This window comes from Pseudonaja textilis, chromosome 1 (genome assembly GCF_049901715.1).
Source record: "Pseudonaja textilis isolate UNSWEBS1 chromosome 1, rPseTex1.2, whole genome shotgun sequence".
Lineage (NCBI taxonomy): Eukaryota > Metazoa > Chordata > Lepidosauria > Squamata > Elapidae > Pseudonaja > Pseudonaja textilis.
In genome coordinates this window covers 241,754,135-241,771,312 of record NC_141990.1, presented here as the reverse complement: position 1 = coordinate 241,771,312, position 17,178 = coordinate 241,754,135, and the positions used below count along the sequence as shown (strand labels likewise).

Sequence of the window (17,178 nt, the reverse complement as noted above, 5' to 3'; positions counted from 1 at the left end):
TACGATCACAAAAGTATCCTAAGTCTTTTATGAAGCAATTTTTTTGTAATCCAAATCATATCATATCTGGAAAAAGATGTATTTTTCTCTGAGAAGAAAGTGTAATCTTTTGCAAAATCCATTTTAACCCAGTTATTAAGGGAAGTTATTGGCCCGCAAATGAAATTGATTTCTGTGGGATATGCTTCCACTAATACTACAAGGATGTGGGATTCGTAATAATAATTTCTTCATGATAAGGACCCAATCACCTCTTTTCTCCCTATAAACAAGCACAGAATGAACTAAAGAATCATCAATGAACTGAACAGTAATGAACTGAATAGAACAGTTCATTCTATACTGCTCATAATAAGATGAACAGTGTAGAATGAATTGGAGAATAATTAATTTGTACAATCCCATGAAAACCACTGAATCATGAGGTTGCAGAACATGCTGTCTGTAACACTTGCCTTATTTTAACCCAATTCTTAAAGAAATTAATGGCCTGAAAATGAGATTGATTTCTATGCAGAGCAGTGATGGTGAACCTTTTTGAGACCGCATGCCAAAACCACGTGAACATACCCAAAATGCTATGCATGTGTGTCCCACACATATCCATGTGTACCACACATGCGTCCTGACCCCGTGCATGGCCACTCCCTGTGCATGCGCCCACCCCATACATGTGCCCATCCCCACGCATGCACCCCAGACCCCCACGCATGCATGGCGTAGGCCTGAAAACCAGCTGACCGGCGGGAGGTGTGAGCACATGCATGCTGCAGTTGAGCTGGGATGATGGTGCCTGTGCCCACAGAGAGGGCTCTGCATGCCAACTGTTTGCCATCATGGTCCTAAAGACTTTAATCTTTAATTAAAACAGCAAAAATTTTGAGTAGTTCAGAGAACCGGCAAATACCACCGCTGTCTGGAGATTTTACAGTATCCTTTCCCTGCCACGCCCACCAAGCCATGCCCACAGAACCAGTAGTAAATTTTTTTGAATCCCACCACTGGTGTGTGTACATGCATGGTGGAGCTGAGCTGGGGTGATGGCGTGCGTGCCCAGAGGGGGCTCTGCATGCCACCTATGGCGCATGTGCCACAGGTTCCCCACCATAATCCTAAAGACTTTAATCTTTAATTAAAACAGATTTGGAAAAATGGAAAAATCTGCAGTTATCGTTAGTAGGAAGGATGGCTACAATTAAAATGAGTATATTGCCGAGAGTACTGTATCTATTTCAAACAATTCTGATAAAATTGGGGGGGGGGATACTTTGAGGAACATAATAAAATATTAAAATACATTTGGCAGGGGGAAAAAGCAAGAATTAGCTTTAAAATGTTGCAGGATGCAAGAAACAGAAGAGGCTTTGGACTACCTGATTGGGAATTGTACTACAGGCAGCGGCATTAACATGGATGAAAGAATGGATTGCGTTGAGACATACAAGTCTATTGATTCTAGAAGGACATGACTTGCAACTGGGTTGGCATGCCTTCTTATGGTATGGGAAAAATAGAATACATGGTTATTTTCAAAGACATTATATAAGGAATGTGTTATTGTTAGTATGGGAGAAAATTAGAAAACAACATTATTTGAAGATACCAGTCTAGCTTTCAACAATGGAAGCAGTGATTCATCCAATGTTATTAACATGGGAAATATCGTTAGATATAAAGATATATGGAATGAAAAGGAGGAACTCAAAACTAAAGAATAATTGAGTGAACAAGGGATTAATATGACATGGTATTCACAGGTGCAGATACATTCTAGATATGAGAAAGATGCTAAATTATATGATTTTTAAAAAGGAACAACAGAATTAGATAAGATATTAACAGGGACAGGAGAAAGGTTAATTAAAAAAAGGTGTATAATCATCTATTGGCTATTGGAAGATGAACAAGTGAAAGAGACAATGATAGCATGGGCAAAAAACTTCGACTATACAATACAACTAGATGAATGGCAGAAATTGTGGGATAGAAACTATAAATTGACAATGTCAACTGCATACAAAGAAAATTTATACAAGATGTTTTATTGATGGCACCTAGCACTGGCACAGTTGGCAAAGATGTTTAAAGACAAATCAACTAAATATTGGAAATGCCACCAGATACCTGGGTCATACTATAATATGTGGTGGACATGTATAGAGGCAAAAATATTGGGAAAAAATACAAATGTGGCTGGAAAAAATGACAGTGCAGCATATTGATTTAAAACCAGAAATATTTTTGTAGATTTATATTTGCACAAAACTGGAAAAGTAACAAGATCCCCATAGAGGAGAATGTGATTAGAAAAATATTAGAATGTGCAGAAATGAATAGATTAACACTTGCCATAAAAGTGAAAGAACAAACTGAATATTATATGAGATGGGAATTATTTTATGGATAGTTGGAGAATAAAAATGAGAAATAAAATGTTAAGATGGAGATGTAAACAATACAATGACTATTATATATAATTGTTAAGGTGAGCATACTCAATATATTATATACTTCATTAGAAGATACGTTAAGAGGGAGAAATGAGTGGACATCTAATGCTAATTATTAATATTGTAAGATTAGAGAATTATTATCAATGTAATGAATATTGTAAACTTTGATTGTAATAGCACAGAGACATTTGTACCCAAACCACACACTATTTAAGGGAAGAAAAAAATAAAAAATACCCCCCCCGCCCCCCCAAAAAGTGTAATCTTTTGCAAAATCCATTTTAACCAGTTATTAAGGGAAGTTATTGGCCTGCAAATGAGATTGATTTCTATGGGATATGCTTCAACTAGAGGGATGTGGCATTCGTAATAATAATTTCTGCAATTATTATTCACCACTTTTCTCCCTATGAACAAGCACAGAATGAACTGAAGAATCATCAATGAACTGAACAGTAATGAACTGAACGGAACAGTTCATTCTATACTGCTCATAATAAGATGAACAGTGTAGAATGAACTGGAGAATAATTTGTACAATCCCATGAAAACCACTGAATAATGAAGTTGCAGAACATGCTGTCTGTAGCGCTTGACTTATTTTAACCCAATTCTTAAAGAAATTAATGGCCTGAAAATGAGATTGATTTCTATGTAGAGCAGTGATGGTGAACCTTTTTGGCACCGAATGCCAGAACCCTGTGAACATACCCAAAATGCCATACGCGTGTGTCCCACACATATCTGTGCCCTTATTGAGGTTGTGTGATCTTCGACCTAAGGGGACATCATTTGGCATCATATCCATCAATCATTATATAGCTTCTACAGCTAATACTCAACTGATGACCACAATTGAGCCCAATGTTTATGTTGCTAAGCGAGACATTGGTTAAGTGATTTTTGCTCTGTTTTATGACCTTTCTTGCCAGAGTTGATAAATGAATCCTTGCAATTGTTCAATTAGTAACACGCTTGTTCAGTGAGTCTGGTTTAACCATTGACTTGGCTGTCAGGTGGCAAAAGATGATCCCATGATCCCAGGACACTGCAGCCGCCATAAATATGAGTCAGTTGCCAAGTAGCTGAATTTCAATCACGTGACCAAGGGGATGTTTCAAGGGTCCTGTGAAAAATGGTCACTTTCTCAGTGAAGTTGTAACTTTGAAAGGCCACTAATTTTTTTGTAAATTGAGGATTACCTGTATTCATATGGTTTTCTTAGAAAAAATGTGAGGAGTGGTTTACCTTCATTGCCTTCTCCCAAATAGTATGAGGTGATACCTTTGCCCCTGCCAGGGAAGTAACTGCCTGCCTCTGGCACCTTCCCACACCACTGCAATGCAATATAGAGGTCTGCTTACTTTAGCTGGGCAGTGGGATGACCTTCTCGCCTTGGGTGACCCTGTTGGAAGTAGATATACTCCTGCCATAATCCCCCTGAGGTTCTTTGGTCATCCTACTCTGGAACACATATACACACCGAAGTAGATGCAGCAGAAGGATTTGGAGAGGGACAAATGTGTGTAGGTGCGCTCTTGCTCTCTTCACCCCATATATGTGTGCGCGCATGCCTGTCTCTCTATATGTGTGTATGTATATGCATGGATGTATACACACACACATGTATAGACACACACGTATACTTTGCGAACTACCCCTTACAAACTCCAACGATCCGATCCGGATAAATATTTTAAGCGCCAAGGAAAGCCACCTCATTTGAGTAGATAGTTTTGCAGATTCCCAGAACGGCCGGGGCTAGGAACGCGCCACCGCCAGCAACTCTTCCCTTGCAGCTAGCAGCGTCCCTCTTCTTTCGAAAAGATGGCGGGAAATTGCATTTGCCTCTAAAACCGAGAGTTGATTGGGGGCAAAGGGCTCCTTGGAGGGGGTTAAATCTCTTCTGCCTTCACGCCGAAAGGAGAGAAAAAGCTTTTCAGCAAAAACAAAAAAAAAACCATTTCAAGAGAAAGCCTCCCGCAACCGAGAAGTTGTTGCAACAAACCTTAAAAGCTTAGCAACTGAAAGAGAGGGGAAAGGAGGCGGCTGCGTGTGTACATGCGCGTGTAGACGCAGATGGGTGTGACGGCATGTGTGCATGTAGGGGAAAAGCGCCGTGGACCAAGGTATTTGTGATGGGCAGGAGATGCACCGCGAAAAAGCCAGAGTGCATTACTCAGCTGCATGGGAGCCTGCCCCCCCCAACACCCCTTCCCTCGTGACCTTCCCAGCCCCGCCCTTCTCCCACCCCCTTTCCCGCCGCTGCCTATAAAAAGGGCGAGCGGCGCGTGGGGAGACCGTGGTAACTTCAAGCAAGCGAGGTAGACGCGGAGCCGAGCAGCTTTCGGGGTTATAGCTTTGCCTTTAGGTTACAGGAAGATTTGTGGGAAGCCTCGCTTGGATTATCCTCCTCATTAGGTCTGCATCATCATCATCATCATCATCATCATTATTATTATTATTATTATGTTATTATTATATTATTATTATTATTATCCTTATTTGAACTCTTAAGTGGGAGTTGAAGGTGCGGGCGCGGGAGAGGAAAAAAGGAGAAAAGGGAGTCGTCCAAGCGGAGCGCGTGTGCAGCGTGTGTACCGTGTGTATGTAGCGCGGCGGATCGGAAAGCGGGCGCGAGAGACTGGGCTCCGGGCTGCCGGTCCTTGGATCGGGGCTTCCTTTGGAAGCAGCGGTGGGCAACTGGGGAGTAACTCTTACCTGGGTGCTTTCGTGGGAGGGGGGCTTCAGCCTTTCTGAGCAAAGGGAAAGTGTGTCAGAGGGAGCCCTGGACGCTGTAATGAATGATTCATGTTTAGCGTAGCCTGGAAAGGGGCTCTCTCGCTTAGGAATGGGGAGAAGGAGAGAAGAAGGCAGAGGGAGGAGAGGAGGGGCCCGCTTGGTGCACTGAGCTGCCAAGAAACTCTCCCCTCCCCCCCATCTTGGAGAAGATCAAGCTTGTGTTGACCCTTTGCCCTTCTCTCCCCAGACAAGATGAAAGCCCTTTCGCTTACTCTTCTCTACCTGGGTTCCTGGTTGTTCTTCAGAGTATATGCAACCAAGATTGAAAGCTGGAACCTGGCAAAGCAAGTGGCTGATCCAAGAGTGCATTCTTTCATCCGCACCCGGGATGTGAGAGACATCCTGCGGCTGCCCAGGTAATGAAGTCTTCTCACCTGAATGTTGTGACACTCAGAGCATTTTCTGGCAAAGGAGGGATGGGAGGTTTGAGCAAAAAAGGGAGGCTCTTACACCCTTAGAGATGCCGCCCCGTGATGGTTGAGGGTGGGACCCTCTGGCATGTTGATTTCTAGTCTGTTAAGAAGATAGATGTCATATCTGCAGGTGCCAAAAGTAAGTCAAGGTGCCTAAAGCTGAGAGGGGCTCGTTCCCCAAAACTGGAATCTTTAGGAAGAACCCTTCTCAGTTTGCTGCGGCTCTGCCCTGTACCTTGGTTTCTTCCCTTTTTCTCTGCCTCAGCCAGGAGACCAGACACGTCCTTGTGAAGAGAAAACCAGGTTGCGATTTGTCGACATGCGCTACTGGCAAATTATTGGATAAACTCAACCATTTGACTGACAGTTCCTTGCAAACTGCTTCTCCCGAGTTGCTCACCATATCAGGCTATGGGCGCAGGCGGCGCTCTTTTGCTTTCTTGGTCCAAGGATAGGAGTTCACGGCCAGTTTGGTTGAGGTGGAGTCTACTATGATGGAAATCTGCTTCCAAACTTGGAGAGGATAAAAGAGTTTCTTTAGCCCCCTGATGGTGAAAAGGAGAAATGAGAAAATGCCCTCCAAGGACTCAGGCATTAGGCTACGGCAGGAACAGGTGACCAAACTCTGCACCCCTCCCTAAGTATCTTGTGAAATAAAGACTAGATGGAAGCTACAGAAGCACTCTTTCGTCAAGTTAGGTGGTGATGGTGCTGCTGGTGGCTGGCTCTTCTCTACTTTGGGGTGACTGCCCCTCCCTTTCTTCCCCACATGGCATGGAATTGGCAGGTCCTTCTCTCGGGAGGGAGGGGCGTCTTGATACTTGAATGATCTGGCCTGGCAAAGTGCAGTGGACTACACTGTGTGTGAGGTGATTTCTGCCTGTGATCGAGTAAGGAATGAGTGAGCGAGTGATTGCCGATGAGAGAAATCAATCCTATTTAAACAAGTGGTGTTCTGTTCTTGTATTCTTTTTAATGACAGAGATATATTATATGTATAGACATAGATTTATTGCTTATGGGCATTATTTTTTTAATTCCCAAAATTTTGTTTCCAACTTTAGTTTTCATGGGTGATGTAAAACAATTTTCGGGGGAGGAGCAGTGCTTTTTAGAAGTGGCAGGATGTGCTCTTTAGGTTAAATTTCATCATGAAGAACTCTTTTAAATGTTTCACATCCACAATGTTAACCTAAGCATCTTTTCTCCAAAATAAACCCTCTTGTGTTTGGTGGAGGTGGCTTTCTTGTAAGGATCTGTAGGACTACAGCCTTTTGTTGTAATGTGTAGTTTTATGATTCAGTTATACTTTCTGTATGAAAAGTGCATTTTGTAAGCATCGAGAAGACCGATGGAAAACAAGCTACTTGTCAGGAGTGCATTGAAATGTGCATCCTGTAGTTTTCACTGTATTTATATTACTCTGTTTGCCCATTTGATGAAGTTATATTGCCAATCTCTCTGAGACCAATATGTGAAAGAAATAATAAATCTTATTGCACAAAAATAATTCTCTGTTGATGTTTTAAGACAAGATGGGAAGGCACAAAGTTTCGTATTTAGCTTTAGAATTACATGAGTCCCATGACCACTAAGCCACACCCAAATAAGCCACGCCCACAGAACCGGTCGTAAAAAAAATTGAATTCCACCACTGAATAGTCTTTAACTCAACGTTCCTTATAGATAAGACTTTTAGATGCCAAAACCTAAAACATGGCATTCAGCTTATCTACAGATGGGCTTCTCTGCCAGTACCTATAGTAATACCTTTTAAAAGTACCTGTATTGGAAACTTCAATATAAATAAAGGTGTGAAACAAGCATGCCCCTTATCCCCTCTATCATTTATATGTTAACGCTAGAAGTTCAACTTAGACAAGTTAGACAAAACCAGGAAACAGATAAAAGATAAGATAAAAAGGGAACAATGTAAAGTCCAAGCATTTGCTGATGATTTAGTATTTATTTTGGAGGAACCATTAGAAACAGGACCCAAATTAGTTAAAAAGATAGAAGATTTCAGCACGGTGGCAGGACTTAAAATAAATAAAATAAGACTAAGATAATGACGAAAAACCTGATAAACAAACAGAAAAATGAATTAATGGAGAAGATGGGTATGCAAGTGACTAAAAAGATTAAGTATTGGGGAATTTGGCTATCACCAAGGTGCACATCAATTAAAGAAGTTAACTGTACCAAATTAATGCAGCAAATAAAGATAGATTTGGATCAGCGGAAACAATTACAACTCTTACTAACTGGAAGAATAGCTACAATTAAAATGAACATCCTACCAAAAATTTTATTTTTATTTCAAGTGATCCCAATAAAATTAAGTAAAAAATTTTTCGAAGATTTAAATCGACTAATAGATTAAATCGACTAATTTATCTGGCTAGGGAAAAAGCCATGGATCAAAGTGAAAATGTTACAGGACAGTAAAATTAAAGGATGATTTGGATGGCCAGACTGGAAGATATATTATCAAACCTCAGCTCTTAAATGGATAAAGGAGTGGATACATTTTAAGAACAAAAGGATAGAAGGACATGACCTACAACTGGAGTGGCATGCTTTAATTTCGGGTGGAAAAAGCAAAACACCTAGTTATTTCCAAAGGCAACAAGTTAGAAATGTTCTGTTGGAAACAAGGGGAAAAAATCAATCAGAAACACTATACCAAAATACCGGTCTGGGTATCAACAACGGAGGCATTAATATTCCCAAATGTGTTAGGAGAAAACTCTAAGGTATAAATATATATTAAATGAAAAGTGAGATGGGAACTAAACAATCAGGGAATCAATTTAGACTGGTGGCCATATATGCAACTATAGGTGAAATATAAGAAGGACGCAGAGAGTTGTGGATTCTATAGTGGGCCACAAGACTTGTAGAAGATATTACAGGATGGATGAAAGGTTAATTAAAAATTTTATGACTACTGACTGAGGTTTAAAATGGAAGAAAAAACAGAAAAGGAAAATAGGATAACCTGGGCAAAATTTTTTGGGTACACCACAGAGTTGGATGATTGGCAAAAATTGGGGTGGGGAAATATAGATTGACTATGTCAGCAGCATATAGAGAAAATGTTCTATAGATGGCGTCTATCACCAGCAAGATTAGCAAAAATGTTCCCAAATGGCCCATCAGAATGCTGGAAATGTAAACAGACACAGGGAACATATTACCATATATGGTGGACCTGTCCATTGGCAAAAAAATACTGGGCAAAGATTTTAAAAAAATGGTTGGAGGAGATGAGAAAAGAACAAATAGACTTAAAGCCAGAGGTATTTCTATTGAGCATACTAACAGGCAAATATGATAAGAAAACTTAATCCTTGATGCTTCATGTAATAACAGCAGTGAGAATTAGTTACGCACAAAATTGGAAAAACAGAAATACACCCACAAAGGAAATGGTAATAAGGAAAATACTTGATTGCACTGAAATGGGCAGGTTGACGATGGAAATTAAAGATAAAGGAGAATCAGAATATTATTCCATTTGGGACATATGGTACAATTGGTTAGATAAGAGATGCAAATATTGGAAAACTACAATGAAAAATGATCAAAGTACTAGAAACATTATGAGTATAGCGATAGTTAAAAATAGATACATATAGAAACTCTGGTTAGAACTATAGGAATAAGAAACATAAATGTGGTATTATATAAAGAAAAGTTAAATGGTTGAACATAGGGGGTATAATAGAATGCAAAATGTATAATGTTGATACAACCAGTACATCGCAGTTGTAAAATGAAAGTGTAATACAAAACAAAGAAAACGTATAATAAAACGTTATTCAAAAATAAATAAAGTGTCTGTATTTTCCATGTATGCACATGGATCTTTATCCATAAATAATCTTGCCTCAAATTTTCAATCAAAATAGCATGAAAAATGATCTGCTTACCTTTGGGTGGCACATTTTTATGTTATTTTACTTGAAAATTGCCAGCTCAGAGGCAATACAGCAGGGGTGGGATTCTTTAAAATATACCTGAGAGGACTTCCTGAAGGGATCTTGTTTATCAGGGATGCGGTTATGAAGTGTGCAGGAGAGGGACTTTTCTTGTTTCACTTCCAGGTTATGCCATGTCAATTCTTGACAAATATATTTGGCTCCCACTTGGCTTTTAAACATGCATCTACATGCATTACAATGAAGAACAAGTGAGGTACTAATATAAAGCCTTAGTAAGACCACACCTAGAATACTGCATCCAATTTTGGTCACCACACTATAAAAAAAAGATGTCGAGACTCTAGAAAAAGTGCAGAGAAGAGCAAACCAAGATGATTAGGGACTGGAGGCTAAAACATATGATGAACAGTTGCAGGGCTTGGCTAGTCTCAGCGAAAAGAAGGACCGGGGAGACATGATAGTGGTGTTCCAATATTTGAGAGGGTCTGCCAAGCTATTTTCAAGTCACCTGAAGGCCAAGACAAGGAATAATGGTTGGAAACTGAACAAGGAGAGATTCAACCTGGAAATAAGGAGAAACTTTCTGACAGTGAGAGCAATCAACTAATGGAACAGTTTGCCTTCGAAGTTGTGGGAACTTCATCACTGGAAGCTTTCAAGAAGAGATTGGATTGCCATTTATCAGAAATGGTGAAGAGTCTTCTGCTTAGCAGGCGTGGGGTAGGTTGGACTAGATGACCTAAAAAAGTTCCCTTCCAAGTCTGTTAAATCTGTAATGCATCTCTCTATTTTGAGATCTAAGCAAGTCCAAATCTTTATTTTTTTGCCTAATGGATAGAATCTTGCCAGACTAAAACTCTAACTTTCTAAGCTAGTAGCTATAGCCTCAAAGATTCTAAGGTGTGGCTACCATGATCCTCTTCCCCCTTCTCTATCCATCTTGGGGTTGCAAAGTCTCTTGAATGGGGCCTCTTTCTGGAAAAGCTCTGAGTTGGCAAAATCCTCCCCCTCTGCTGCTGCAGGTGCACATTCCATCACACTCATTAGGCTTTTCATGGTTATTATGTTTTGTGTTACTTTTAATTTGTTTTTTTTCTTAAAAAAATAAAAGCAGTTGCATTCTGAATTCCAATTGTAGTTACCCACCTAGGCGATTCATTTCAGTCGTAAGGGGGAACATAGCTGGAACAAACAAACAAACAAATAAATTCTAGTGATTGTATTTTCAGAAAGCCAATACAGAAGGTCAGTTCAGAAGAATAATGGACAGCAAGTAAGGAAAAATAGGCTTCTATGTCTGCTACATCTGCTAGGCATTAGCTGTGATTTAGGTTGACACTTTTTTCTTGGAATATACAAACAAATGATCTCATTTTAAGGTGCCTACAATAATAATGTTACAACTTTTGTGATATGGGATGCACTTATTCAAATATAACTGCTCACCAGACTCTCATTTGTATTTATTGGCTAACTTTTCCTGTTTATGTTTACCAGAAAAATTTACTATATTGTCAGCAAGACTATACTTTGAAGTCTGGAACCACAAAGATTGGAAAAGGGTGATTTCCAGTTGCAATGCATTTAATTGTCAAACAATTCAGTCCTAGAGCTGTATTTAATAAAGAGAAACATATTTTAATATATTGTTTATAGCTGTGTGAGGCTGTAATAGCAGGATGTTGCAGGGTTTGTAAATACATATAAGGAATCCCGATTTTTCATTCTTTAGGGATTATCAGCTGAAATGTACTTCAAAGCAAGGCTAAAGTGTGCTTGTTTGCATACCAGCCGCATGTAAAGGTTTTGCAAGCATTAGTTAGCATTTCCTAACATGCTTAAAGCATTTTGCCTTTTTTAGCTATATAGGACTATTTTGTCTCATAAAAATAAGAATGATTAGCAGCAATTTAAAAAAAAGATATTAGAAAGTAATCAGGAGTGACAAGTCCTTGGTTTGCACAATCAAATACTCTAAGTGTGCTATGGAAGGCAATAAGAGATATGGCAGGAAAATAATACTAAGTAGGATTATGCTTTTTTTTTTCTATTCAGGTTTTGCTGATTCCACGCTTCACTATTTTTAGTTCCTTTCTTAGGTTGCTTCTAAATACTGCTATATTTCTGTGAACCTTGGAGTTCATGAGGACTTGATTTCTCCCTCTTGAGCCAGAGTAAGCCTGGATAGAATAAGCCTCATATGGCTCATATGACTGGAGAAAATTAAAGAAACAGTGTTGGGGAGTGGGGGAGTTTACAATAAAAAGCAACTTCTGCAATCACACAACCAAAAAGCAATGTCAGTGTTTGGAAGTGTCTATTTACTTAAAAGTGGACAACTACTTCAGATAATGACATTCCAGCTCTCTGTTTTTGCTTTTATTTATTCTTCTCATCTGTTTACCAAATTTCTTTGATTTGAAATGATTTATGTCTTTCCCCTTGTGATTTCATTGCCAAGAATGTCAAAACTCAGAACACTTAAATGTCTGGCCTAGTTGGATGCAGCTGAAAGCAGATGGTACTCTTCATTCTGTTGATGGTACCCTTCATTCTGGAATTATCTCAACTTCCTAACATTTTTCAAGCTGTTTTTCAATCAAACTTTCCTAATGATAGTTATTAAAACTCATTGTCTTGAATTTTGATGAAGCTTCTAAGATGCTTCATATAACAAGGCTAATAAGGAATTGTTTATTTATGTATTTGAAATTTATTGGACTCAATTTGAATGAGGTCTTTATTATCCACTAAGACAGAAATCACCATAACCAACAACTCACAGCCTTTCCAAGCACAAAAAGATTAACCTAAGAATATATAAGAGGTTGCAACTTATTTTAACTGATCAGCAAGTGACAGTCCCTCAGGTAACCTGGTCCCAAGTCATGAAGGGCTTTAAAGGTGACAACCAGCACCTTGCACCTGGAAGCAAATCAGCAACCAATGCAGCTCCCACAGGAGAGATGATACATATACATACTGAGGTCAGCACAAAACCATGTGGGCTGCTGCATTTTGCACCAACTGGAGCAGCTTCCAGATGCTCTTCAAGGGCAGCAGCATGCTGCAATAGTCAGATGGGAAGTGACTAGGGCATGAGTGACCGTGAGTAGGAATCACTGCAATTGATATGTTAGTAACCTGGTTAAGGACATCTGGCTTCGCCATTGATTCTCAGACGGTCACTGTAACTGTCATAAATTTGAGTCAGTTGCCAAGCACCTGTCTTTTATCCATGTGAATGTGGGGATGCTGCAACAGTTGTAAGTGTGAAAAATGGTCATAAGTCACTTTTTTCAGTGCCGTTACAACTTTTAATGGTCACTAAATGAACTGTTGTAAGTTGAGAACTACTTGTACAAAGCAATTGTGCCTTTGAAGTTTATAGTGATGCATGCAATGTAAAGAGGGACTAGCACCACTTTTCTAAACAGAGCATTCTAAACAGAAATCGATGTCGATTAAAAATCTCAGTATAAAATCTTGACATATTCAAATCCCAAATTCTCCTCATATTTTTAAGGTTTTCAGTTGCTTTATTCTATTTCATGTAAGGAATATAGATGCACATATTCTTAAACAATTTTAAAACATCCCTCGCCTTTATAGACACATTGGTTTGGCATTATCTATAGCAGCAGACCCAACATCTAAAGCAGCAGTCCCAACCTTTGCAACTTGGGACCCCGGCTGTGCAGGGGGGAGAGGGGAAGCGGGCCAAGCAAGCAGCTGATCGGCACACACACAACTCAACTTGTGCAAGGATCAGGCTGGCGCGCTGCTCACACGTCCTGCTTCCAAAGAGGCCACAGCCTGGGGATTGGGGGATCCCTGATCTAAAGAATATGACCGAAACTAACCATATGAGAATAAATCAAAATGGAAGTATTTGGAATAGTTTAAATAGCAATAGCTGTAGCACTTAAGACTTATATACTGCTCCATAGTGCTTTGCAGCACTCTCTGAGCGGTTTACAGTGTCAGCATATTGCCCCCAAACAATCTGGGTCCTCATTTTACTGACCTTGGAGGGAGAGAAGTGTCAGAGTATATTCATGAACTGGAATAGAGCTTGGAACAAGGTCAGCCAATGAATAAACATAGCAACTAAGTCAGCCAAAAAGGACTGTTTTGGAAACTGAAACTAAAAGTAGCTTAGGCTGGAAACTGAAACTAGAAGTAGCCTAGGTGTGGCTCTATATTAAGCTCTGCAGCTCTGAAGCTATGTGAAGCTCTGAGTCTGTCTATTGAAGATGAAACTAACTTGCGTGTTTGCTTGCCTGTTGAAGTTACTTGCAACATGTTTCTGTCTGAGTTTGCTTCATGTTGGAAAAATCTACAACTGGTTTGTAAAATCTACTTATGTTTATAAAGATGTTAAATGAAGCATCAGCCATCTGTGTTTATTTTTCTGGCACTGAATTAATGCTGCAAAACTGAGTAAGAAGGTTGAGTCAACCTTGAGCCAGTCAAAATTGCCACGCAAAGGCAAGTGCACGGGCACTTCGCTCCTGCACTAAGGATCCGGCCATGACATTGCCAAGACAGGGCGATGGCTCTTTCATCCCTCTGCTGCGACAGGGTGACAGGGAGCCATAGCAGAGGGCCCAAAGAGCCGCATGCAGCTCCGGGGCCACAGATTGCCGATCCCTGCCAAAGACACATTACAAATGTCAGTACAAATCTTTAAGCCCAAGATGAAAAGATCTGAGTTTTATCTGAATACTCTAAATCAGGGCTGTCAAACTAGCAGCCCGCAGGCCAGATGCATCATATCTCTCGCCAGTTCTTGCTGGATTTATTTCTGACCCAAGAGACTGATGAATGACAAAGATAGGACTAGCAATAGCATTTAGACTTCGAGCAAGTGAGCACTTAGAGCCAGAGAGATTTGAACTGCTAAACTGCTGGCAGCCGGCAGTCAGTGGAATTAGCCTGCAGTACTGCATTCTAACCACTGTTCCACTGCCCCATTACAACTAAAACAGAGTTTGATTGAAGAACCATTACTTTTTATCAATTGTAGCTTCTCTGTATGGAAAGATATTATATAGTCACTACCCAGGGTCTATTACTCGGGTGGGGGGGAAGTTCTGCATAGGTTTCTGAAATACCATTATGTTTTAATAGAATGAATCATTGTAATAAGGCTGGAACAGCACAAGATTGAAGACCAAAGTTAACATGCAGCAGAATACTTTAGCAAGAGGTATAGTGAAACATCAATGTATAAAATAATTTGTTTATCTGATTATCTTGATTGATTATATGCCATCAAGTCAAAGTGGGTTCTTAGTTACTATTGTTATAAGCTTCCCCAATTCATGTGGATTATATTAGGGCAGTGGTAAATGTAGAGAAGAATACAGGTTGTTAGAGAAGTCGGCATAACGAGGAAGTTCTGGGCATGTCAAAGGAAGAAATAAGCATGCAAAACTAACGGCATGCTAGAAAGCCTATGGATAAATATTATTGGTCAATGAGAACTTTAAGCTGGGATGCAATACTTTCCTAATATACAAATTTCATGGTGAAACCTAAAAACATTTTATCTTTGGGAGGGCGGAGCTGACATCGCGACGATACGGCATGCGATCTTGGAGGTCTGAGATTGCTGCCGATATCTTTGCTCCTGGATGGTCCTATCAGATCTAAACCATCCCGAAGAGACAGTGAAAGTGAAGAGTGCATCCTGTTGATCCCAGGGATACCACAAAGTCCCTGGTAGATCCAGGAGAAGCTCTTCTTGCCAGCGGCAAAGAGGGAGCCATTAAAGCTGCTGAAGTTGGGACAGCTCCGAAACAAAAGAGAACGGAAAGAGAGAGTGTGCCAGTTTGGTGAGAACTTTTTCTTCATTCCAAGATCTGAAAGGACACCCTAAGGAAAAGAAAGAATCTGTAAAAGTTTTGACAGAAGTGATTAAGCGGCAATTTTAAACAGGAATGTCAAAGTAATGTGTTTTTTTTCCTCATTGCTGGATTTTCTATACATAATCTTATATTTTGCAACTGGACTGATTTTTTCTTTTACATCTATTTTTTTTCTCCGTTTTGATTTTGTAATATTTTAGGCTCTTTTTTAGTTATTTCTTTTTTAAAAAATATATTTTTCTTTTTTTTATTAATTCTTATTATATCTTCCTTGGAAAAGGAGGGGGAAAGTGAGAGCAAAGAAACTTTGTAACACTGCCAACTAGAGGCTTGAAAATATTCTATTTCCCTGTGACCAGACAAAGCTGAGAAAGAAAGAACTGAGACTCTTTTTTAAGGACATTGTTATTTGATAAGATAGAGGGAAGAGTATGGGAAAATATCATTGCAGGTGCTCTTCTGGGTTTCTATCAACAGCTGGAGTCTGGTGTTGAAATCTAGGGGGGAAAAGGTGATAAGTTTTTGGAGAAGAGAGCTATAATAAGAGCCTTGGATAATTAAACAAAGTGCAGTGTGCTCTTTTTACTTTTTCGAAGTTGTGCTATCCCTCCTCACCAGCTTTATTGTATTTCATTTTATCTTTTTTTTCTTGTAATAACTATTTGGGTTTTTGGCTTTGTTGGAGCTTTGTTTTTCTTTTTTTCTTTGGAAGTCTAATCTCTATGCTTGCTTTTTATTTTAAAGGGAAAGCTTTGGTATTAATGTTTTTTTTTTAAAGGGAATAGCCTTTTTTTTCCTTTCATGGTATTTTTGTTTTTTCATCTACCTTTCTGGTTTATTCTTATGCACTCTTTTCTATTTGAGACCTTTCAATTGGATTAAGGTGTTGAAGAACCTGAAGAATTTTTCCTTTTCCTTTTTTTTCTTTTTTTCCTTTTTTTTCAAGCCTTTTTCTTCATCTAACTACTGATTGGATTAAGGTATACAAGAACCTCCCTTTTTATCATTATTATTGGGTTTCTTTTTCTACTATTTTTATTTTGAACTATAATTGGTTACTCCACAATTGGATTAAGGTTTAGAAGAACCTGAAGATTTTGAATTGCTTAAAATGAGTAGGAAATTTACAGCTCCTGGTTCTTCAACTTCTACTTCTGGAGGACAACATTCAATGCAGACAATGTTAAAGCAAGAAAAAGAACAAGAAAAAGTGACTCTGCAGATGTTTATGCAAGGAATTCAAAATATTCAAGCAAGATCAGAGAATATTGAAAAGAGAATAGAGAACATTGAACAAAGAACAGAGAACATTGAACAAAGAACAGGGAAAACTGATGAAAAAGTGGAGAACATCCAACAAATGATGTTGAAGTATGATGAGAGATTCCAAAAAATTGAAAAAGATAAACAAAGAGACAAGAAGATTGGAGATATTGATAATAGATTAACAGTGGTTGAACAAGATAAAAGTAGTATGTTGAGATGGGAGATGGATAGATCAGAATTCCTTCTTAGATTCCAAAACGTAAAGGAAGAAAAAGAACAAAACGTAGCTGAGATGATGATAGAAATACTGGCTGAAGCTTTGGAAATAACTCAAGAGAAGATGATGGATGGAATAGATGAGGTTTATCGAGTTTTCACAAGATATGCAATGAGAAATAGCTTACCAAGAGAAGTTCATATTAGA

General features: G+C 39.2%; 1 protein-coding gene across 1 annotated transcript; it reads left to right on the top strand.

The window, feature by feature from the left end:
* The first annotated feature begins 4,739 nt into the window (after positions 1 to 4,739).
* On the top strand, positions 4,740 to 7,166 carry LOC148128130 (uncharacterized). The gene is made up of 3 exons (XM_087921096.1): positions 4,740 to 4,874; positions 5,443 to 5,611; positions 5,934 to 7,166. Exons 2-3 carry the CDS (start codon positions 5,448 to 5,450, stop codon positions 6,121 to 6,123), a joined length of 354 nt encoding a protein of 117 aa, XP_087777222.1. The 5' UTR covers positions 4,740 to 4,874; positions 5,443 to 5,447; the 3' UTR covers positions 6,124 to 7,166.
* The last annotated feature ends 10,012 nt before the right edge of the window (positions 7,167 to 17,178 follow it).

Excerpts from the sequence above, each read along its gene's own strand:
- LOC148128130 (XM_087921096.1), top strand. The coding sequence starts at position 5,448 with ATGAAAGCCCTTTCGCTTACTCTTCTCTACCTGGGTTCCTGGTTGTTC. Across the intron at positions 5,612-5,933 it reads GACATCCTGCGGCTGCCCAG|CCAGGAGACCAGACACGTCC; the intron begins GTAATGAAGTCT and ends TCTCTGCCTCAG.